Source organism: Tiliqua scincoides, chromosome 1, assembly GCF_035046505.1.
Source record: "Tiliqua scincoides isolate rTilSci1 chromosome 1, rTilSci1.hap2, whole genome shotgun sequence".
Lineage (NCBI taxonomy): Eukaryota > Metazoa > Chordata > Lepidosauria > Squamata > Scincidae > Tiliqua > Tiliqua scincoides.
Genome location: NC_089821.1, coordinates 179427087 through 179451547, shown reverse-complemented (window position 1 = coordinate 179451547; position 24461 = coordinate 179427087). Strand labels below are relative to the sequence as shown.

The window sequence follows — 24461 nt, the reverse complement described above, 5'->3', positions numbered from 1 at the left end:
CACCAACTCTGCCCACACTTTGTTCAGCATTTGCCACAACAAATGCTGATGGAAGGTTCCTGCCTGGAATGTTCCAGGATGGCAATTGCAAGTATGTTCCCTCCATGTGTTCAGTATTTGGCACTGCGGACAAATCCTGATCACGGAGAGGGCAGGTCTAAACACGTGTCATCAGCATGCTCAGGGCCGCTGAGAGCTTGCATTGGGTCTGGGGCAAGATACCCAATTGGGCCCCCATTCCTAAATTTTCCTACAAACCAGATGTTAATATATTTATTAAACAAGTTTTTAATTGATGGTAATTAATTTGTAGTGGAAACAGCCCTGGATAAGCTAAGACTGAGGTGCCCAAATTGTACTATATAGTTTGCATTGTCATGGCCCAGCTCCCAGCAGCCAAAGGATTACCCCTTGCCTCCCTAGGCCAGAGTATGCTCCCAGGAAGCTGCCATGCATTTGGCTCCATGGAAAGATAAATGCCTTAAAGGCACAATCCTAACCAACTTTCCAGCACTGACCTGGCCACAATGCAGCCCCAAGTAAGATAACAAACATGCTCTTACCTTGAGGAGGCCCCCTTGACTGCCTCCCCACTGCAGGATGCAGTGCACACCACACTGGCATAGCTATGTCAGTGCTGGAAATTTGGTTAGGATTGCACTCTTAATAGATGTAAAAACTCCTGACTGCCTTCCTACTGTGCTTCAGAGACAGCATGATTTGAGCAATAAGTCCTAAAGGCATCAACAGACAACTGTTGATGGAACAAAGCTCCACGACACGAACCTGAGCTTTGTATGAGAGACAGGATGGCATGTTAGAAGGAACCTTTGTTCCAATAACTCCATATTTCCAAACTGAGGCTAAAGAATTCTACTTAGTAAAATACATGCATTCTTATTCTCCTGCCTCAGTTTGCCAGGAAGCCGTGTGGGAAGCTTTCCGGATCTTTCTGGATAGGATTCCAGATGCAGCAGAATATCAGAATTGGGTCACTGCCTGCCAAAGAGAAACTTTCTGCATATTCGACATTGGGAAAAATTTCAGTAATTCTCAGGAGCATCTGGAGATAATTCAACGGGTAAGAGCTAAATAATGCATTTTTGAACACAGGAGAATATCGCTTTTAAAAGACTAAGGCACATCAGAAAAAAAAAAAGATTAAAAGGCCCACTGAGAAAAAAATGACAGTAGAATAGATTCTGGAATAATAAAATGAAAACAGAAGGAAGCGGGGCTTTCTATTTTGTGGTTGAATGAACTCACAAGTAATCCTCTTCTCTCTTTTTAAATCTTTTTGCAGCGAGTAAAGCACAGAACCTTCCAAGATAGGTAAGTAAACTAAAAACAAAGTACTTACCAGTTGACACTGCTGACTTTTATTAACAAAAACAAAAGATATATGAGGATTTATGCTCAGCTATGAAACATGCTTTCAAGCTAGGTATGCATACATTTGTTATCCATACTCTGCTGCAGCAATAACAGACATTGAAGAAAATCATCTGAATTACTATGAGTTTGACATAACACTTGGTGGTTCAGAATCACCCTCTATTTAAGTTTTGTTCATTTCACAATCTAATCAGTTTGCAAAATGTCCAGAATAATCACACACTGTCTCTTTCACCCTTGGTTTTGTAGCATATGACAGTGTCAGAGGAAATTAAGCCATTAGCTTTTGTGAACTGAATATCTTCCAAGATAGAATAACACCAAAGTACTTTGAAAAAAAAAATTGCAACCTGGACCTTTCCAACAGCCCGATCCTATCATTTCCCCTGCCACAGCATGCAGCTATACCGAAATGGGTTGTGCTGCGGGCTGTTGTGAGGAAGGGAGATCAGGAGGAGGGAGAAGGAAAGGAAAATATTTTCCCTTACCCCTCCCCCATAAGCCTCCTGATCACAAAAGGGTCTCCTCAGACCAATGTCTCCTCCAGCATCAGATCCCAGCCCTGCGTCCCACTCCACGCCCGCCTCCAGGACTGCCCTCCTACCTCCTCTCCGTCTGCCCACCCCAGAGCCTTGCATTGGCCAAGCTCAGCCAACACAAACGTTGCCCCACAAGCTGCCACAGAGGCTGGATTCAGACTCTGTGTGCCAGTGCACCCCTGTGCACTGGCACGGCTTGCTCCTGAGGAGACTGACTTGCTCCTAGGCTGACACAAAGGACTTAAACTCATTGTAAGGATTGTGCTGCTTGTCATTTCGCTTTTGTCCACATTCCCAAGGTAGAGTGGCACTCACCTGAACTGATGCACACACACACAAGGCCAAGTGATATGTCATGTTTTCCCACTTAGCTGAGCATTGTAACAACTGAAGTGATCTCCTAGTGTGAGCAGCGTACTATCTGGCTAAAGGACCCCCATGATCCCACAGATTCCACACTGCTAGTATAGTGTGGAGATTGTTCGTAAATACTGATCTGGGATTACATGATTCATTCCATAGGTTATTCCTCCTAAGAGGTTACTTGCTTGTACAAGTACACCACTTTTATCAGCATCTGCTAATCCACAAGTTAGCAGGGAAATAGATATGAATAAGCCTTCTACAATTTTGTGGCTGTAATCTGTGCCTTAAGAGCCACCAAATCAAGCAGAAACTATTTATGGAGGGTCATTTCCTGTGAAGATGGTATTAATGTACCCACAGTGTTTTGGGGAATTAGGTGTTTCTCATTTAGGAATCCTTTAGAGGAGAGAGAGAGAGAGAGAGAGAGAGAGAATGTTTTCAGTCTCATTTTCAGCCCGTCTTACAACACTAGTAACTAAAGTTACTCCTAACTGATAAACAGATTGTCAAGTGGTGGTGTTCAGCTTCATGAAACTATAAGAGAGAAAATATACAACAGACAGCACTCCTTCCTACCTCAGGCTAAAAATAACAAATGCAAATGTTTAAATAAATAAGTTGTTGGTACAGTTTCAACACCCCTTATCTGGAATTCTTATCCAGTACTTGTTATCCGGAATCCCCTTATACAGGATATTCCGAAATACAGGACTTTTTTGAGCAGCAACATGTTTTTTCCCCTCCTTTTCCCTAAAGAAATAAAATCACAAACTGTATTTCATGCATAGACATTGTTTCATGTACAAAATTATTAAAAATATTGTACAAAATCACCTTCAGGCTATGTGTATAAGAGGTAAATGAAACATAAATGAATTCTGTGTTTGGACTTGGGCTCCATCCTCAAGATCTCTCATTATGTATACGCAAGTATTCCAATATACGGAAAAATCCAAAGCAGTTCTGGTCCCAAGCACTTTAGATAAGGGTTGTTAAACATCCTTGTATATTAAACATCTAGTCCAGTGTTTCTCAAAACTGTAGGTTGGGACTGACTTTGTGAGTTGCAAGCCAATCTCAAGTGGGTCCCCATTCATTTCAATGTGTATTTTATTTTTAACATATAACTTATTTTTTATTTATACAGGTATTGTTATACTGCCTTTCATTGGTCATCAGATTTCTCCTCAGACTTTAATCCAAGGTGGTTTACATAGGCAGGCTGTTCTAAACCCCGTAGGAATTTTTACAATTGAATAGTTCTAGTATTTCATAGAACTCCTCATTCTAGCAGGATTCCTTCCTGGTCTGGCCTCTCTCTGGCCCTTCACCTCCCACACTCCACTTGCCTCTCTGCCACCAAGGGTCAGCTTATCAGTATATCAGCGTGTCGTCAGTTCTCGTGTACTTCCGGTTATTTCGAACTGGCAGCCTCAGATCTTCAGGCATATTAGACTTGATACTATCATGATGTGTGACTGCATTTGGGGAAATGTTACACATCTGTACTTTTAACAGGTTTTTATGTGCTTTTATCAATGATAGTCAATGAGGCTTATTCCTGGGTAATGTGCTTTTAACAATGCAGTCTATGATAGGATTGCAGCCTATCCATAGGAATAGGATTAAAAAAAAATTTTTTTTAATAGATCAGCAACTGCTTGGGAGTGTTAGGAGGTCATCTTTAGTCATCTTTATTTGAAATACATTTTAAAATACATTTTTAAACATACATATTGTATACATTTTAAAATACTTTATACTTGTATATTTGTTATACTTGTATACTTGTTGGTCTGTGGAACTCCTTGCCACAGGATGTGGTGACGGCATCTGGTTTGGGTGCCTTTAAAAGAGGATTGGACAAGTTTCTGGAGGAAAAATCCATTTTGGGTTACAAGCCATAATGTGTATGTGCAACCTCCTGATTTTAGAAATGGGCTATGTCAGAATGCCAGATGCAAGGGAGGGCACCAGGATGAGGTCTCTTGTTATCTGGTGTGCTCCCTGGGGCATTTTGTAGGCCGCTGTGAGATACAGGAAGCTGGACTAGATGGGCCTAAGGCCTGATCCAGTGGGGCTGTACTTATGTTCTTACTAACAGCGCAGCCCTAACTTGCACTGGAACAGGCAGGCCAGTGAGCTTGCACTGTATCCACCATAAGTTTGGGGCTGGCAGTGGCTTGTCCCGAGGCAAGAGGAAATAATTCCCCTTACCCCATGTTGTGCTGCAGCAGCCCAAATGGGGCTACTTGGATCTACACCATCTAAAGAGGTGGCTCAAATCCAAGCAGCCTGGATATGCCTTGGGTTGCCTGGGAACAGGGCTAAGATCCAGCTTAAGTGCCAGATCCTGGGCCCGCCTCCCACTCCCCGCCTGCCTATCCACGGGACACCCCCCCACCGTTCACCCTCCCCCACCCCTGAAGCCTCCTCCCCATGCCCCTCCCAACCCCTGCACCAGCCTGGAAAGGCTGGCACAAATTTACCAGGCATGGAGCCCATGCCAGTGCAGGGAGGCCAGTGCACATTCTTGCACTAGCCTTCCTAACTCCAAAGTTGGCTCAAACATGTCTTATGGCATGTTTGCAAGAGACTTGTGTCGGCCCAAGGGCGCATTAGGATTGCACCCTTAATTAATTAATTTGATTTTGTCGTATGAGGATGTTTCCTGCTTGATGATGTCATTTCCGGGTTAATGACATCAGCTCTGGGTTAATGACATCACTTCTAGTGGGTCCTGACAGATTGTCATTCTAAAAATTGGGTCCCAGCACTAAAAAGTTTGAGAACCACTGACCTAGACTGTCAAGGAAAGTCTGTGACCAGAGGAGTAAAGAGGTCTGTAGAGGTTAAACTCTGAGGAAAAATTTTTCCCGCCCTTTCCAAGTGACAGTGGGAGCACCTGGTTCAGCTGCCAGATTACTATACATGAACATTAACTCTTGAAGCCACGCACATGCACGCTCGCGCACACACACACCAGCATTATATAAAAGGGCAAAACAAACTGTGCTGGGGCTCTCACTTTCTACAAATGAGTAGAAGGTATTAGGCTGTAATCCTACCCACACTTTCCTGGGAGTAAGCCCCACTGAGCACAATGAAATTTACCACTGAGTAGATATGTATAGAATTGTACTATTAGCAGGCTCTCCCTCTGAGAAGCCAACCAGAGTGGTAGGGCCCAATCCTATTCAATTTTCCAGTGCCGGTGCAGCTGTGCCAATGGGTCATGCACTGAATCCTGTGGTGGGGAGGCAGTCACAGAGGCCTCTTTAAGGTATGGGAATATTTGTTCTTTTACCTCAGGGCTGCGCTGCAGTGCTGGAAAGTTAGATAGGATTGGGCCCTCAGTCTTCTGGGTCAGTATCATCAGGTCTGCTTCCCTTCCTTCTTAGTCTCTCAGATTCTCAGAAGCCACTGAAACCATTAGTCAGGCTCTCAGTCATGGATGTTACCAGGCTGAACCTTTGTGCTGGAACTAAATTTGTGTCCCCTTTGTGCTGGAACTAAATTTTTGTTCCCTTTCTGTGTTCTTACAATAAAAATCCTTATTGAGTTTGAGAGAACCATGTTTGTGGGTGTCTTTTTGGATCATTCGGCAAAGGCAGCATATAAGTACAAAGGGTCTGGCACATGAACCATCTTGTTTGGGCTTCTTGGCTCAAATTTAGCTTACATTAGAACCAAGAGACAGCCAATGAAATTGATTGGCAGGTGATAAAAGGTGAATGAAGTACATGAAGTTCTGACTGTGCAAAATTAAACAATGTAATCTGCTACCAGAAAATGTTATGGCCATAAGCTTAGATGGTTTTAAAAGGGGATCTGACAATTCATGGAGGTCTATCAGTGACTGTGGGCTACCTCCAGGTTTAGAAGCGGTATGCTTCTGAATGCCAGTTGCAGAAGTAAGCCTTTATCTTTTGCTTATGTCCTTCTCAGAAGCAGCTGATGGGCCACTGTTGAAAACAGAATGCTCCACCATATGGGGTTTGGGCCTGATTCAACTGCCCCTTTCTTTGTTTCCCCCTTCCACTGTCCCTTTCCTGATAACACAGTTATTCCTCCTCTGGCAATTTCAAAGCTTTGTAATAGAGTGTGTGCTTTGTATGTGTAAAGTTCCAAGTTCAGTCACTTGCATCGTTACTTGCTAAGGTGGGTAAGTTTTATACTTGAGAGAAAACTGATATTGTGTAGACAACTCTAAGTTAGAACAACCGTAGGCCATTCTTAATATAAGGCAATTACTTCTATCATAGAGATAACTTATCAGCTGATACTGCAATTCTCTTTACTTGCTGTTCTGCTGACTATCTCTGGGCCAATAATCATGTGTTGTAATCTGTTTCCTGAGATAAATAAAATCAGATCTGCATTTGAATTTAGATTGGTCTAAATTTATATTGAAAATCTGTATTCTTTCCATTTATGTTGTAGTGTTTTGCAGACTCTTGGCATATTATTTCTGTAGACATATGTATCCTACTTCCTTATTCGCTTGCACTAGTACACAATCTGACCTTTTTCCTTTGTGTGGTGCAGAATGCTTGCTTTCCATTTTCAGAAGAGTTTTACTGTTGCTCATAAGAACAGCCACACTTGAGTACTGTGCACAAGATGGGAATAATTCTTCAGAGTAGTTGGAGAATTGATTATATTTCCCTAAACTTTTGCCCAATTGTAGCATAAACTATACAAAATTAACTTTACAGGTGCTAAAAAACACTTGATTGAACTAACCGGCTTAAGGCTCAATGTATTTTGCATGTAAAACATCTTTTTCTAGTGCAATTCACTTTAACCAGTCCTTGTGTAAATGGCACTGCTTGTACAGTCTATGAAACCGAAAAGTCATTCAAAACCTTCTTAGCCAGGCCACACGAACTTGTTCCCCCTTAAATTTCCACATTCTGTTAGCCCATAATCAGATGGCTCCTTATCTGACTCTTTTGATTAATCCTAAGGAACTGTCATGTTATTACACAAGCCAGATGATAATGTTGTCCCTTCGACAGTAACCTCAGGAAGGTACCATATAGTACCATACCCTCTTCTCGATCGGCTCTGCCCTTGTTCTTTGCTCCGAGACCCTCTCCCATATATTTTTCTCTTGTCCAATTCGGCTATGCACTTTATTTATATAGAACCTAATCTAGCTAAGAAGAATGGGCTCCCAGAGCAGATGAAACATATATTTATTAAATGACGGCCCAGTAGACGTGTTGCAGGGCACTGCTAATTTCCTTTTGTCAGTCGTAGAAAAGTATGGAAAGAGATTGGTGTAATGTTTATTTGTATGGTTTGTTTGCATTTTAACCCTAAAATTCATGTGACCTTTATTTTATTTTAATTTTATTTTTTAATTCATTATTTCTCCTTACATCTTATTTTACTTTATGACTCATTTGTTGGAACCTGAGTTAATGCCAATAAAGGTCTCTAAATCCCCCATCACAAAGTATGCCTAAGTGAATTCATTAACATTTCATTTAATTACTCTAACAATGTCAAAGTACAAATAAGCCAAAGTTTCATGGATTTATGTGCAGGAGGTTAAAGCAGATGCTTAACTTTTCCATTGAATTCAGTAGAAACTTAGAGCATGCCTTTGGTTGGGCTGTGACCTGAATTGAAAGATCAAGGAGGAACAAATTTAATTCCCACTCCTTTCATCTTCATGGCAATATTTATGGTTTTCTTTAATACTTTCTTGATAGGAAAGAGGAAATTTCTACAGAGAAAACTAGTGGCAAAAAATTTGAAGAACCACCTTCTCTTCCTACAGGTAAACCGAACATGCAGTGTTCTTCTGTCCTTTGGTATTTACGGCCTGTACTATAGTTCAGTTCATGAATCTCATATTTTCCCATGGCTTAAACAGTCTTGGGCAGCCCAATCCTAACCCCCACTATCCCATAGTATGCAGCACTGCCAATGGAGCAAGCTGCATGCTATGACTAGGGTGACCAGATCACTGGGAGAAATGAGATAAATTCTTTATACTTACTTTTACATAAGCTGCCTGGCCCTCAATGGATCTCCTTGGGTCCACACCAGCTCTTTTGCTGGCATAAGAGCAAGAAGAGTCAGAGCCTTGCTCTGGGTCCAGGTCAGGAAAGGGGGATATGATCTGACATGCAATGCTGCTGCAAAGATCCACCCCCTCTCACCCCTGGTTCCTCCCCTGAAATGCCCATGATCCACCCCTGCTGCCATCTTACCTGCTCTAGTGTGGCCTGGATGGCCCACCGACAGGAATGTGGAGCCTCCGGCTATTTGTGCCCAATTGTAGCACACCTTTCACACCACTGTAACTGGACTTAAGGCTGTGAATGTTGAGATCCATTGCCGTAGGGCCCTCGTGGGATTGGGCCATAAGTCTTTCAAAATATCATTCAGTGAAGCTGCTAGTAAAATAATCAGTCAAGAAATTGACTGCAGACTGGCCCTTACACTTAGTATAAGTAAGTATATACATGCTTACCACATGCAAACTCTTCACACACACCCTCGTGCTGCCTGCCAAAGTGGCCCAGATTTGCAAGGCCCAGGAGGCTTTCTTGCAGGTGACAGGCTGGAGCTTTTGTGGCCTACACTAGGTTTGGCTGCTTTCTCAACAGAGTATTCTGCTGCTAATCTTTGTGGGACTGAGCCCCACATGCACAAACACCAACAGTAGAATGTTCCAGAACGAAGTGTTTTGGTTCACAGTTCAGACATTTTACTAATTCATAATCTGTTCTTATCGAGAGAAAAAATACATTCCAGCTGATGTTCTTAACTCCTCTCTCCTTCCATGTGCAGCAGCTCCAGAGATTGTCAATGACACCAAAGCTCCTGTGAAGGTAAGGAGAGACTAGCTTTCCCTATAGAACGGCATTTGTTCTTGGTTTTCTAATCCAGTGACTTGCAGCATGCTCCAGCTCAACACTATTAGCGTTTCGCTCTATTCACTTCAGTTATGATGTAAATGCTTTATTAGCATCTCTCCTGTGAACTAATTGTGAGTAACAATTTCTTGCCTATGCTCTTGGAAACTAATGGTCATTTCAAGTGGCTTTAAAGCAAAGGTTTCATCCTCGTCTGTTAATCAAGTCTTTTACTCCTTATTATATAAACCATTCCCATCACACAAATAGAAATATATACAATGCAGCAAAAGGGCTGGAAAAATCAACATTTTCTTTGCTGAACGTCTGGATAAAAGGTAGAGGAAGTGATAGGATGGTGAGGAGAAACTGCAAAGGCCAATCTTCTGTTAGAAGCACTTTCAAATACTGAGAGTTGTATGCAGAGTACTTGCTCTGTATGCTTGGCTTCCTACAAAACACACCTTGGTCCTCTGTAAGCTAAAATCAAGGTCAACCCAACTGTCCCTTGCAATAGCTATATTTTTAGAAGCACAAGTGAAGCAGTGTGCAAATCTCAGATTGTATGCAATCTGCACCCAGATTGTGCTCACAGTCTAGCACACATTGTGTTCTCACAATCTAATACATTACAGAGCAAGATTGTGGGTTGTACCCTTTGGTTCCTGCAGGGACTACTGTACTGGTACTGCTTGGGATGACCCTAAATATGCTACAAGATGTTTGCATCCCTAGAGGTTTGAAGTGCCTTTGGAAATAGCATCCTAGCCATAGAATCAGCAATGATGTTTTTTTTTCCCCATGGAAGACCTAAACAAGCTAATGGTTGGTATAAGTACATGTAAAGGCAGCCAGCTCTGAGCCTTTTTGGAAAAGTGCTGCTGCATCTGATTGCTTTGGTACTGCTGCTGGTATAAATCCTGCATGTTTACAACTTGAAAATAGTGATTCTGTATGGACCAGCAGGGATATGGGCATTTGCATACAGATAATATTCTGGGCAGCTATCATAAACATGTGCACATAATATGTGCATTCTTTATAGCAGAAGCTTGTATTGTACTTTAATTTTAACACAATAGCCAGCCAGTTGGTGTGAATTCTGTACCAATTTGATTTAAAAGGTCCTGTACAGTGCAGGAACATTTGAGGAATAGTGTATATAGTAAAGCTGCTGTATACAGAAATACAGAATTACTGTAAATGCTCAAAAATAGTATGTTGGGCTTTGATGTCATCTCTTGTTATCCAGGAGGTGAAGCCAGAGGTTCCAAACAGAGTCTCCGAACTTCCTGCAGAGCAGATGGTGGAGTTCAGTGTCACCCTCACCAACCAGGAATACACCCCAGAACTAAGTGATCCTGAAACCCCTCAGTACCAGAAACTAGCTGCAAAATTCCAGCTTCAGGTAAGAGCACTTAGAGCCCAAACTTGAACTCAGTGTGCCGGCCCAATGCCAGCGCAGAGTGTCGCAAACATGCTATAAGGCCCTTCTGCAACATTGAGCACCAGGTCAGCCGCAACACCAGCACAGCGCCAGTTCACGCTGAACCCAGACCCAACCAGAAGCCCGCCGCACGCTGCTAGGAGCAAGAGAAGAGCTCTGGGTTGTGGAGAGTTCTGTCAGGGCGGGGAAGAGGTGTTCCGGGGCAGGAGGGTGGGGTGGGGTAGGGTGGGAGGAGGGAGGGAGGGAGGGAGGGAGCAGGGCTGGAGGGGGGTGGGACTGATGGAACTCTGGTCCACCAGATCCTGAACTCTGCATCAAGCCTTCTGGCCCAACATGGGGCCTCTCAACTCTGCACCAGCCAAATGGCGCAGACTTGATGAATGGCATGCATAGGATGCCAGGATTGGGCTTTTAGACAGTGGCAATAAAGCCCATGTTTGTCTGATGATAAAGGATTTTGGTCACTTTTGTGTGTATTTTAGTGGTCATTTTGGACATTTTAATACATAATAAGCAATGGAACTTTTGTCTGCAAGACTACAACTGATTGTCATGCATTGATATTGAAAATGCGCTTATACTGTGTTTCCCTGAAAATAAGACCTACCCCAAAAATAAGACCTAATTGTGATCAGGGCCAGGAAGGGGGGCGGGGGGTGGAAGGGGTCCTTGGGCGGGGGGGGGTGGACAACGTGACCAGGAACACTGCACTCCCGCCCCCGCCACCTAGAAAGCGCCTGCTGTGCTGCCTTGGGCAGAGGATGCTGAGGCGGGAAGCAGCAAGCGAGGCAACCCCACCTACTGGGCTCTGAGGCTCTCCACACTTTCCAGGGAGTAAGTCCCATTAATTATAAAGGGACTGACTTCTGAGTACGCAGGCAGGCAGGCATCCTCCTGGGTGCTTAGGGAACACCCTCTCCACACCTTCCAGGGAGTAAGTCCCTTTAACTATAAAGGGACTGACTTCTGAGTAGACAGGCAGGCAGCCATCCTCCTGGGTGCTGAGGGGGTATTTTTGTAAGGTATATTTTTGTACATGGATGACTGTGGATTGTTGTACATTAAAAAAAAAAATAAGACCTACCCCGAAAATAAGACCTAGTGTATTTTTTTTGAGCCAAAAAAAATATAAGTGTCTTATTTTCGGGAAAACATGGTATTTTCAAGCACTTCAGATTTTCTGAGAAATAACAAGAAGCATAATCCAGCCAAAATTAAGCACCTTTACATCCTATTGATTGATAGGTGGGAAGTGTATGCTTGAGTCTCTTCCACTGAAATCAGTGGAACTGCATAACTTTGGGAGGGGTATGCCCAGTCAGCTGGTTCATCCATGGTCCATTCTCATGAAATATGTCCTGAAATTTCATGCCATTCTCAAACTAGAACCGAAAATGCAGCTTGCTACATACTAGGCAGTCGCCTTTCACTCACAGAAACTAGAGGCAATATTTTATAAAACAAATGACTGGCATAATCATCAGCCCATTGTTTCAATGGGCACTGTACCTAAGAACCAGTGATTTGTCCAAGGCTGTTCATTGACAGTATTCTTTGACAGTAGGCAACCCATGCGATGCAGAAATAAGTTTAACTCTTTTCCCACTGGGCCCACATTAGTTATCTGTAAGAGCCGTATCAGTGGAGCTGCATAGCTGTGTACCTGTGTTATAATTGCAGTACATAACAGTACAGCCCCCATGGGTTGAAAAATCCCATTATTCAAAAGAAAATTCTCTTGGTCAGTATCTACCATGTTCTGTTATGCAGATATAACCCCTATGTCATCAAGATGAACACAATCTGCCTGCCAGCCATTTATAGTGACTCACCAGAGGGGCTGTGAGTCTCCTGTTTTTGCTTCCTGCCTGGGACTGTAGATGTAGAGATTAGTCAATACCTGGCGGACTGCATAATCTATGACTTGTCGGCTGTGTTCAGCTTGTGAATCACAGGTTGTGCGAGTGTGTGCCAAGGTTTTGAACTGCATGTTCTAATGCTGTCCCTTATACATGAAAGGTAGCAGAAGGAGGGATAGTAAGGTAATAGGGGGAGTATGATGTGGCAGGCTGACAGCCATTTGGCTCCTGTTTAGATGCATCAGAGTGATCACAGAAGTGACCATGTCAGCCTACCACTTAAAGGTCACCACAGGAAGATTCAACTCAGACCCATATTGTGCTGTGTTTTTTCTAGGGATGGTTGTGCATCTACAAAGCTGATGTCCCCTGGTAGAAATCTCCTGAGAGGATACTTAGTTAGAGGTATACGGATATGATGCAGTCCTCTGGGCAGCTATATCCCCTCAGCTTTACAGATTTCGTCTTTGAAAGTGCCCCTGTGCCAAATAAGCTTCCCTTTATGTGGAAACACTTGCAGATCAGGAAAGAAGCTTTTAGCCTAGATGTCCTGGGTGCATTCAGAGATGGTCCAGGCCTATGATAGATTTATACCACAATGCTGCAGCCTGTCGCCTTCAGTGTTTGAATTGGGTCTTAGCTAGGTGTGACATCTGTTCCTCCCCCGTCCCCATGACTAACAAGCATCATCATCATCTCCTCGAGAGACAAGACAGACTGCAGAGATACCCAGTCAGCAGAGAGCATTAGCCGTATTGTGCACCATTAGGGAAAGTCATTTGAGCCTGATCAGGAATTAATGGACAGTACTTTGTAGTGATTTCATTTCAACAATAAACCTAATGAGCAATTTAAATACGCATGTTGATTAACCACTATCTGAACTTATTTTCAAAGGAAATAGCCAAAAACCCAAAAGCATGCATTCTCTTATAGTTGTTTGATTGGGCATTATCCTCTTTCCCCAGAATTAGAGCAGAGGTGGCATGTTTATAGCATTTGCTAAGGCTAACTGCATGCTTCATTAGCTATTTAATAGTCAGCAGTTAATGATTCTGGCAGTTGCTTAGCTGAAAGTTAAGCAACAGTCAGTATGAGAAGAAGGGAGCTTTGTAGAGGGTCCCTGATCCAGAAGGTATAACACTTACTCACTGCTTATTGCAATCAAACAAGCAGGGGCAGAACACAACTAATGCCCCAATCCTATTTGAACCTTATCCTGCAGGAATGCTCATTCCAGTGGCATAAGGCCCTTTATGGCTATTTCAAAACATGACAAGCCATTTGGCTTAACCTTGTCGCCACCACAAGGGGTGAGCAACCAGGGCCATGCACCTGTGGACCGAGGATACCCATTGGTGCCAGTAAATTAGCACAGGAGGTTGAAGGGAGGCAGAGGGTAGAGAACAAGCAGGGAAGGGAGCAGTAATGGTGGCAGTAGCACACACCAATATCCTAACCCCTTCCTGACCTCAGTCCCCTGACCTGGTTCCATGTGGTCTTGTGCCAGCTATAGAAGCTGGGGCCAATCTGAGTAAACTCAGCAGCCTAGCTGGGTTTACCCCCAGGGGCTTACCCCAGGGCAAGGGAACAAATGCTCCCTTACTCCTTGGAGGCACCAAGGACTGAAACTACTCCCTGGGATTCAGCATGCACCACAGTGGCACAGCTGTACCACTGTGCAGGGACTTGAGTAGGATTGGGATGTAAACCAGCTGCTAAAAAGAACAAGAAAAGTCTAAGGGTAGAGTCTATTTCCACTTAATAGAACTTCTAAGGTTTAACTGTTGAGTGGTCGTGTAAGTACATATGTGTTAGTACTGCACACAGTCTTCCCTGTCCTCAGGATACTTCCTGGGTACAACCGGAAGTCGTAGATGTGAACCAGAAGTGGCTTCCAGTTGCATCTGGAAGGGGTTCTGAAGAGGGTGGGAGGCCTGCCCAGTGTCCAGAGCGCTTGGTGTGGCCCCCAGGTGAGTCCTTGTGGCACCATGACACTGGTCTCCCGTGGATTTCCCACAGGGGGTCACATATGCCAAGGCCTACTGTACTTCTCACAAAAGGAAGCTGTGGTTCTACAAATGCAGGCTAAAATTGCATTAACCTTCTTTGTAGCCACATCACACTTCTGACTTATGTTCAGCATAAGATCCTCTGCAGCACCAAGATTCCTTTCACATATTGTACTGCCAACTAAAGCATCACCTATTTTGATTTTTTATAAATGTATATTATATATGTGCCTTAGTGAAGAACCTTGTATTTGTCGCTGTTGAACTTCATTTTGTTATGAAGCTCATTCTCTCATGGTCCTTCTGAATCGCCTTCTGAATGATTCTACTGTCTTGCAGAATTCGTGGTTTCTTGTGGTTTCATGAACTGTGGAGGAGTATTAAGAGTGGGATGTCAGAAACAGTGTCCCATCCCCTGCCCCCTTGTTACATTCTTTCAGTTTGTGAGAGATATGACACCATCAGTCTGCAACCTTTTCTGGTGCAACCTTTGTCCAGATGCGATTATCCTATTCTGTCAGCACAGGTTTGTTGCAGTAGATCAAGCTGCATGCTAAGTGCTTAAGAGTCTTTGTCTCATTCATCTTATGCATAGGCTCACACAAGAGCTAATTAGAAAGCAATGGTAATAGCCTCACTCTGCACAAATGATGTGAGATGGACCATTAGGCTGCATTATAAGTCAGTGAACTCTGAAGCGGGCTATTAGATTGGTTGACTAGTGAGCATTACCTTTGAGCAGCAGCCGCATGAAGTTTATTTTCTACTCTCTTAATGAATATCCATCATCCAGTTAGCAAGCAAAAAATTCCTTATGTAATTCATCAGACAAAGGAAGTTAGTAGTATATAAGGTAGTGGGGGTTATTCCCTAATAAGAGACCCATGGTGCAGTGGTTCAGGTTTTGGATTTAGACCAGGAAGATCCAGGTTCAATTCACACTTAGCCATGAAGCTTCCTGGGTGACCTTGGGCCAGTCACCATATCTCATGTACCTCGCAGGGCTGTTGTGAAGACAAAAGGAAGAGAGGGACAATATTCCCCCCCCCCCCCCGTCTTAGCCCCTTGGAGGAAGAGCAGTATAAAATATCAAAAATAAATAAGGATTTGCAGCCACAGGAAGTTGTATGTTGGTGTTTCATGAAGTGAAAGACCTGGCTTATTCAAACACAGTACTTTTAGCACTGCTTAAACCCTCATGGGTTTAGTTTTTATTTTTCCAACAGCAGATAAGAGTGAATAAATGTTTTGAACTGGGACCATGTGGGGCTGTAACCCTTTGCTCCTGCCACAGTCCCAATTTGGATCCTGTCCCGCTGTGGCTGCTGTTAACTAAAAGAAAAACTAATGACCTGATTTTATTACCCACCGTTTGACTTTATGTAGCCACGCTGATGGACTGCACGCTGCATGCTATGGTGGGGAGGGGAGGAGGATGAGCAGATGGCCTGCAGCAGCCTCCCGGAAGTGGTTGCAATCGCGATTTTGAGGGTTTCCGCAGCATGGGGAGGCCTGTGGAGGCTGGTGCAGGGGCGCCCCACACACCTGGGAGGCTGCTGCAGACTCTGGTAAGTCAAAGCAAGCCCCTATGCCCCTCCAAAGTGATGCAATCTAGCGCATTGTGTCACTGCCCCCCCCCCCCCACACACATACAGTACTTACTGCAGCTCAGACTCTGCCTGAGAATTTGAGAACTGCTGGGTTAGGTCACATCGCACGTTGTGGCAGCAGACCTAAAGCTTCTACCAAATGTATACTTGACAGGGACAGCCAATGCTTCCAAACAGATATACTCATGTCATTCACTTTGCATTTTTAGACATATGTTTAAAAATAAAATGTATGAGAGGCTCATAATGGTAAAAGACAGGCATCCTACACATTCTCAGAGGAATCCTAACTGTATTGTTGCTTCATTTATTCTGAAATGAATATGGCACTGAAAAACTGAAGTCTAGCTTAAATGGCATTATCCATAAAATTACTGCATTACTAACACTAATGATGACAATGCATACAGGCTAACTTGGTGAGAAAATATTTTTGTACACTGGGCTTTGTCCACAAATCCAAGCCAGTGTTTTACCAAATTCTGTTTCTTGCCTGTTCAGCCTGCAGAGTTCCTCCTTTCTCCACTCTCCCACCAGCAGCTTCTCCAGCCGCTGCAGCAACACCTCAGTTCCTGGGCATGGCAGTCACACACCAGTCTCCATTCATTCAGATCATCCTCTTTCCTCCAAGTTTCTTTCTTCTGCTCTCTCAGTCCCACAAACCTCTTTCCTTCTACACCATCACATTCTCCATCTCCAGGTGCTTCTTTTATCCTTGAAGACCTGCTTGCTTCTATTGGCTGCAGCTGTGCAGCACACCCACTACTAAAAGCCAAGTTTTTAACCCCATACTTCCCAGACCTGTCAAAGCTAGGGGCCACTGTTGACACCACATCATCCTATCTCCTTGAGGGATCTTGCATGTTTCTATTACAGCAAGTGGGTGGTGGGAGTGGTCTGCCCTGGGTGACACACTCTGGGGAGGGTGATGGTCACTAGTGGAGGCATATGCTGTGTTTGGTAGCCTGCTGTCCCCAAGGCCCTTCCCTCCCTCCCCAAGGCTCCAAACATCCAGAAATGGCAAACCCAGAAATGATTTGGCAGTACACATGATGATATCATTATCATTGTCAAATCACTTTCAGGTACCATGTGTCAGGTACCATGTGTCGAATCACTTTCAGGTACCATGTAAGTATGGGGGGGTCACATGGTGCCAGAGGTGACACCTGCCCTGAACTGTGCCTGCGCTGGCAATGCCACTGATACAAACAATATTTAAACATGTCCAAGGTAAAATGATTAATTACAAGTACACTAACCATACAACAACAAAACGTTCCCCAAAGTTCTCTTTTAAGTTCCAAACTTATGTTTTACAAATGCTAAAAAAGGGCCTGCTGGGAGTAAATGCTTATTTAGCTAACATCAGTTAGTTTCTCTGACAGAAGAATTAACATATAATTAGCCTCTCTCTCTCTCTCTCTCTCTCTCTCTCTCTCTCTCTCTCTCTCTCTCTCTCTCTCTCTCTCTCTCTCTCAATAGATGCAAAAGATATTTGAGAAACTTGCAGGATTCAAAGAAATCCGTGTGTTAGGATTTAGGTAAGTGATAATATGATTCATTTTCCAGTTAGCAGTAAACTGCTTCTTCTCTTCACTGAAGAGACCTATTAAATCAATTTCGTTGTGGAAAGACAGTTGTTACAATTTAGCATTTGTGAAGCATTCAGCTTTTTGTTTTAAAAGTCAAAGGGAAACTAGTTCTCCCTTTGACTAAAGTATTTCTAAATGTATGGGTGATCTTCAGACTTTCAGAAGAAAGATCTTTCAGATCTTTCTTCTTTCAGATCTTTCAGAAGAAAGAGCAGGAAAATGAGTTCTGGTTTGTTCTGGGAAAAGAAAAGACATTAATGTGCATATCTCCTGTTTATTATGTGTATTATTTGCAACATTTCTACATTGTTTTTCATTGTGGAATTACTGCAGAATTCCAAGTCTTGTGCATATAGCACACACCTAGTTGCTGTTGAGCTTCAAAATGTTTTAGAAGTAGACTGAAAGAGAATCAAAAGGTACAACCATTTTTAGCACCATTAGCTTGAGTCAAATTGTGTTGTCATCAGTTGAGTCAATCCGGAGTCCTTTGACAGTGGCTTCCTATTTGCAGATGTAAGAGGAAGCTTTTTGTTGCACAATGAAAGATGCCAACATACATGTAGTGTTACTTTTTCTATTCATTACTCTCAGAATCATATTCTAGGGCAGTGATCTTCAACCTTTTTCATCTCATGGCATGCTGACAAGGCTCTAAAATAGTGAAAGCACACCACCAGGTTTTTGGCAATTGACAAGGCACACCATGCTGCCAGTGGGGGCTCACATCTCCCATTGGCCCTATTAATAAATGACCTTCCCTCAAATTCCTGTGGCACACCTGTGGACCATTCGCGGCACACTAGTGTGCCACGGCACAGTGGTTGAAAATGGCTGCTCTAGGGTTTCAAGCTGCAATCCTGACCTCATTTCTCTGGGAGTAAGCTCCATTGATTAGAATGGGACTATTTTACCTTTATTGGTATAAAAAGGACTTACTTCTGAGTAGACATGCACAGGCTTGGGCTCTCTGTCCTATACAATCTAACCAGCCTACAGTCTCCAGGTTTGTTGGTAAAGAGGTGAAACGTGCTTTTCCTCACATCCACCCTGATAAACTGGGGTTAGCACAGCCAGGTTTATCCACCACTCAAGCTTATCCCTGAGCGAGCATGTATGCATGCATGCATGCATGAATGAATAGCTGCCATTCATTCCTGTGAGAAAACACAAAATGCTGCAATGAGGATGTCTGTAGAGGCAAAACTATCTCTTGCCCTGGCAAGTCCAAGGGACTTCATAGAAAGGAGGAATAGAATGGATTGGTGTGGGCAGCTGAGAAAGTTGGTGACTTGGAAGGGCAATGTGGCACTGTGGCCCCTCTGTTTTCTCTTAGTGACCTTTCTCCTCACTACCCTTCTACAATACAACCATTAGGACAATATTATGATCCCTGTATTGTAGATTTGGAGGTTGGTTCTGAGAAATAGGGGCTTGCCACAGTGATATTTGAACCAGGGACTTCATAGCTTATGCTTTTAACCATTCCACTATACCAACCCTCTCCCTCTATTCTAGACCTTTTATATGCCTTGGAGAAATCTTTTCATCACTATTGCCTTACTTTTATTTTCTTTTAAGGAAGATGCTTAGCAGTTGTTCCCTTCCAGTTTTTTTTGTTTCCTTGTATAATAAAAGGAACAAGGCAGTTGTGGGTTATCTTGATTGATGAGATAAGGGAGAATGGAAGCAAACAAAAGTCACTGAAGGAAAACCAATGTCATGGTTCTCTTGGCCTTTCACAGTTATAGGTCAAGACACTGTTCAATATTAGAAGGGCAAGCCAAGAATATCTAGTATATCTTGGGTCCAATGTCTCAGGCACACTAATGCTTTTTGGCACTTCAGTGAAAATCATAATCCGCAGCAACATCTTTTTCTATTCTGAAATAAGCAGTTTGTTGAGTTTCTGAGATTGTTTTCGTATGCCTTTGATTGCCACAGACTAAAAGATTCCTCTATTCAGTGAACACAGAAGAACTATAAGTGTATGTAATAAAGGTGATTTTCTTTTTAATGTTGACAAAAGCTGAAGTGTTTGTCTATTCTACTTTGGTGTGCTGTTGCTTAGCATTTTGTGTCAACTCAGACGGAAGAGGAATTAGAAACAACTAAAACACAGGATAGTGCCCCTGCGTTCTGCAAAAGCGGTAGCCTAGAAGTCAAGCTTCTTCAACTTAAATATCCTCCTTTTCCCTGTGAGCGGGCCCCCGCTTCTTGTACTTAATAAATTATATGTAATATAATTTTAAATTTAATAAAATAAGCTACATAGTGTTTAAGTTAACCACATGAAATCAATGTACAAGTGTTTTTAGCTTTTGCTTTGTCATGTCCTACATTTTTCTTGGATTTCCTACATTTTGGGGTGCCTTGTCCTCCTTTGCAGTTAGGACATCTGGTCACCCTGGGAGTGGGAATGGAGTAAGAGCCTAGTCCTGAAGTCTGTGCACTGGCTTACTGCCAGCACGCACTGTTGCAAACGTGCTGGGCTGGCACCAATGGAAAGCCAGTGCTCCACCACTCCACAGTCACCCAAACTGCTGGGCAGTGGAGAGGAAGGTGAGGACATGGAGCAAGGTGGGGAGGAGGTGTTCTGGGGTGGGGTAGGGCTGGGAGAGGGCTGGGAGGGGGCATTTCGGGGGGAGGGTGGGACCGGTGGAGGGCGACCCAGCATGGAACTCTTTGATCCTGCAGCAGTTCCAGTGCTGCCATAGAATCAAGTAGTCCCATTGAGGGGCTACTTCCTTTACTTGGGGGAAGGGGACGAAAGTCCCCTTCTCCTAAGGAGGTGGTGGTGGCTGCCTAGGGTTAGGGTTAACCTTTTTCGGCACCATGGCAGCCCCCGTGCTCCGGGCAGCTCAGGACTGGGAAGTATGCATGCTACACTAGGTACTTCTGCCCTGGATCAGAATGTGGTTACTGGATGGCCCCTCTCTGGACCCTGGCAGGTAGTAAAAGGAGAGAGGTAGGTGACATTGGATAGTAGTGGGACATTGGATAGTAGAGCGTTGAGGGGGAATTATGTGGACTATAAGAGAGGACTTAAAATCCATATAGAAAACAAAAACTTCTCATTCTGGAGAGTCCTGCAGGTACTGCCTCCACACATTTTTATTTTAAACTTATCTTCAGAATCCTGGGAGCCAGGAATTTTTTTTATAGAAAATAAAGCAGATGTTCTTAATACTATGATAGCAGCATTACTTAATTTCTAGGGAGGAAAAATACAGCGAGTCAATCCTATCCAGAAATGGCACCCTCTGATCTTCTTCCTGATGTCCGATTATGAAGACCCTCTATAATTGTCAGTGATGACAGACACGAACTCTGTACTTGCAATAAGTAGAGGACTTTGTGTACCCCGTGGTTGAGTAATAGCATTGAAAAACAGAGAACAGGACTGAGTGGTGGCATAAACATTCTGTGCTAATTGTTTAGTTGAAGTTCCAGAAGAGTAATAGCCCTAGATACAGGGAATGGACTTATAAGCTAAGATTGTGTAGCTTTCACTCACCAAAGACAAAATCTTCAGTCTCCCGCACAATTAAGCATGTGTAGGTCCTATTGAATTCAAGAGGATTTCCCAGTACACTTATCTCTATTCTGGATTGCGGCCATTACTTAATGGCAGATTGTATTAATAAAGAACCACAACATCAGACAATATATTTATGTTCCTTATTAACTTTATGAGTCAGGGTTTAACTAGATGGTTTGCACACAGCTGTATATTTAAGCTTGACAGCTGCTTTGAACAAGGAAAAGCAGTTGGGGGGGTAACATTTAGAGCATAAAATTCACACAAGAAGAATTCTGCCCATATATCCAGGTGAAGGTGAATAATTATTTCTCTGTCCACCATGTTCCCAAACCTGGACAAACCTGGACCCAAACCTGTCCACCATGTTCCCAAACCTGGACCATGCAGTTTTCTTTTCTCCCTCTTCCAGGTTCTAGATTTGTGTTGAACTGTGCAACCACATGTCTGAAACTGCTTAAGGGTGGGGGGATAAATTTCTAGAGGTGATCTGGAGCAGAAAAATGGTAAAGAGGAGGAAGCATTAAGGACCCCTTGAGCCTATGCCACTTTTCCACTCAAATTGTAAGCTCCCAAATATTTTTCAAGAGCAGTTGTCAGAATTTAGATACATACACATGCAGTGGCTTAGCTAGCGATCCTGTTGCCAGGTGCAGACCTCAAGAGATGCCCTGGAAGTGACATCCCACTGGGAAGTGGCATTACTCCCGGGTTTTGATTTCACATCCACTTTTTTTTAAAAAGTGAAAAATAAAAGATCTGCCACATCCTCCAAGCTGCTTGCTACGTCCCCCCAGCACCAGCTCCCTCCTACTCACCCCCAAGCTGCTGCCATTTCTCCAAATGAGGAGGTCGCTGCCCATCTCTGTTCCCTCTGAGGTCTTTCACTGGGCTGCTGCAGCCCCACCAGGCACATTGGACTGGGGGGGGAGGGGAAACAGTTGTCTGCCACCATCAGTGCATGCCCCACCAGCCAGACACATTGGACTACAGGTGGCAATGGGCTACATTGACACGAGCTCTGCGCGTGTGTGAGGTGGCCGTTTGTTTGGCAGGCACAGCTCAAGTCCCGCAGCTGCCTCACAGGGAGGGGGAAGGACACTGTGGAGAAGCCACCAGCCCACTCACTGGCTCCCAGTGGTGGTGGGGGAGAGGAGAACTCAGGGCAGGCAGGTGGGAGGAAGCGGCACCTGACTGAGGCTCCGATCCTATCAGCACTTACCTGGGAGTAAGCCCCATTGACTATAATGGGACTTACTTCTGAGTAGACAGGCACTGGATTGCCAGTGAGTGAAAGGCTTGCAGCAGCTGGGAGGAGGAGGACGAGGCAGGCAGGCAGGAGGGAGTTGTGCCTGACTGATTAACTGAGGCTGCAGTCCTCTCCACGCTTATCTGGGACTAAACCCCATTGATGTTCAGTGGGACGTACTTCTGAGCAGAGGTGCCTAGGATTGGCTTGGAGTGAAACCTAGCTCACAGTGCCTAGTGGAGGGGAGGACTTGGGCTGGGCAGGTGGGAGGAAGTTGTGCCTGACTGAGGCTGCAATCCATTCCACATTTTCCTGAGAGTAAGCCCCACTGGACACAATGGGACTTACTTCTAAGTAGACACGCATAGGATTGTGCTCTGTGGCTGCAAGGGAGGTGGTGATGGCGACGCGCGTCCTCCTCCCTCCCTACAGCTGCTGCTGCTGCTGCTAATGGGAAATGGCAAGCAAAGCGGAGGTGGTTGGCAGCCCCACCACCTTGTTGCAGGCGGCTGTTGGTTCTCGACAGGTGGCCACAAAGGCGCCCCACAAAGGCCTCCCACAGCCCTTGCCGAGGCCTCAGGCACAGCGGAACAGAGCTGCAAACTTTCTCTGCTCATTGTCTGCTGTTGCAGCCTCAATGCCCTTCCAGGCTCTGCCAAGGACAGGCAGGCAGGCAGGCAGGCAGGCGGTGCATCTCCTTGCCTCTCCTTCTCGCCCAAGCATGGAGCAAGGGCAGCCCAGGTGAGGCTTCCCTAACCCCCCTCCAAGGGGCTTCCCTGCTCCCTCCCAGCTGCTGGAGGGGGGGAAATAGTGTAGCCTGTTGCCCCACAAGCCTGCAGCCAAAAACAAGTTGTGCATGCAGGCGCATGTAGTGATAACAGAACGTGCCTGGCAGGGCTGCAACACCCCAAGGTAACTTGCGCGCAGGCATAGTTGCCCCAATGTTGCCCCCCAGCCCCTTATGTTGCCCCCCAGCAGCTGTAGTCCAGTGCTTTGCTACCCCCTGCACCCCCTTAGCTATGCCACTGTTCACATGTGACATCAGGTAAGCCTTTGTCTCACTGTGTTGAGCGTGTTCTCTAATTGTGAAACATTACAGTTTGTGTAGTGTGGGTGACCTGGAGTGGGAATTTTGATGGATGAATAGTTTACTTTGCCTTCTGGTGCTGCGTTAGAAGTGATGGCTCTTTTGTTTCTTCCACTACTATAATTTGGGCACCACTGTAGTATTTATCATGTTAAAAAGAGCATTTAGCTCAGATCGATGCATTTTATTTTGCCATGCACACAATGCAAGCATTTTGTAACATCAGTCAGAGCACTGCTATGAACTGTCAAGTGTTTCATTTCAGCAGTTACTAGCAAAGGAGTGGTGTGTTTGCATGCTTAATGAGCCCTACACGCAGCCATACATGATGGCAATGAAGGAGCAACTTTAGTGAAAAGCACACATCCGAAACCAAATGCCAATAAAGTCATGTACTAGTGTTGCTGTAACTATCTATTAGCCATTTCCTTCAGGAGAAATGATGGTGGTAATAATAATAATAATGATAATGCAACCGCACTGTGTGACGGTTATGCATATTTAGTATTTATTATGGAGGAAAATGTTTAAGAACATAAGAACAGCCCTACTGGATCATGCCATAGGCCCATCCAGTCCAGCTTCCTTATCTCACAGTGGCCCACCAAATGCCCAGGGAGCACACCAGACAAAAAGAGACCTTTATCCTGGTGCCCTCCCTTGCATTTGACATAGCCCACAAGTGTTTAAAACACTTATGCCAGCAATTTTAGATGGAGTGTGTTAGTGGGACATGAACTAAGATTTGTTCTGAAATAGCGAGGGACAAAATTGATGTGAAATGAAATGTGGCAAGACCCCTGCTCAGAAGTACGTAATATATCTGAATGGGATGTTCACCTTTGCTTCTTACAAAACATGTACTGAAGTATCGATGTCTAGATAC

General features: G+C 44.2%; 1 protein-coding gene across 1 annotated transcript in view; it reads left to right on the top strand.

Moving 5' to 3' along the window:
• Positions 1–24461, top strand: part of IMPG1 (interphotoreceptor matrix proteoglycan 1) — a 92601-nt gene that overhangs the window by 19572 nt on the left and 48568 nt on the right. The window contains exons 3-8 of the mRNA XM_066622708.1: positions 915–1081; positions 1304–1332; positions 8024–8091; positions 9114–9151; positions 10428–10583; positions 17589–17647. Of these exons, the coding sequence (XP_066478805.1) occupies positions 915–1081; positions 1304–1332; positions 8024–8091; positions 9114–9151; positions 10428–10583; positions 17589–17647 (517 nt within the window). The remainder of the gene's footprint in view (positions 1–914; positions 1082–1303; positions 1333–8023; positions 8092–9113; positions 9152–10427; positions 10584–17588; positions 17648–24461) is intronic.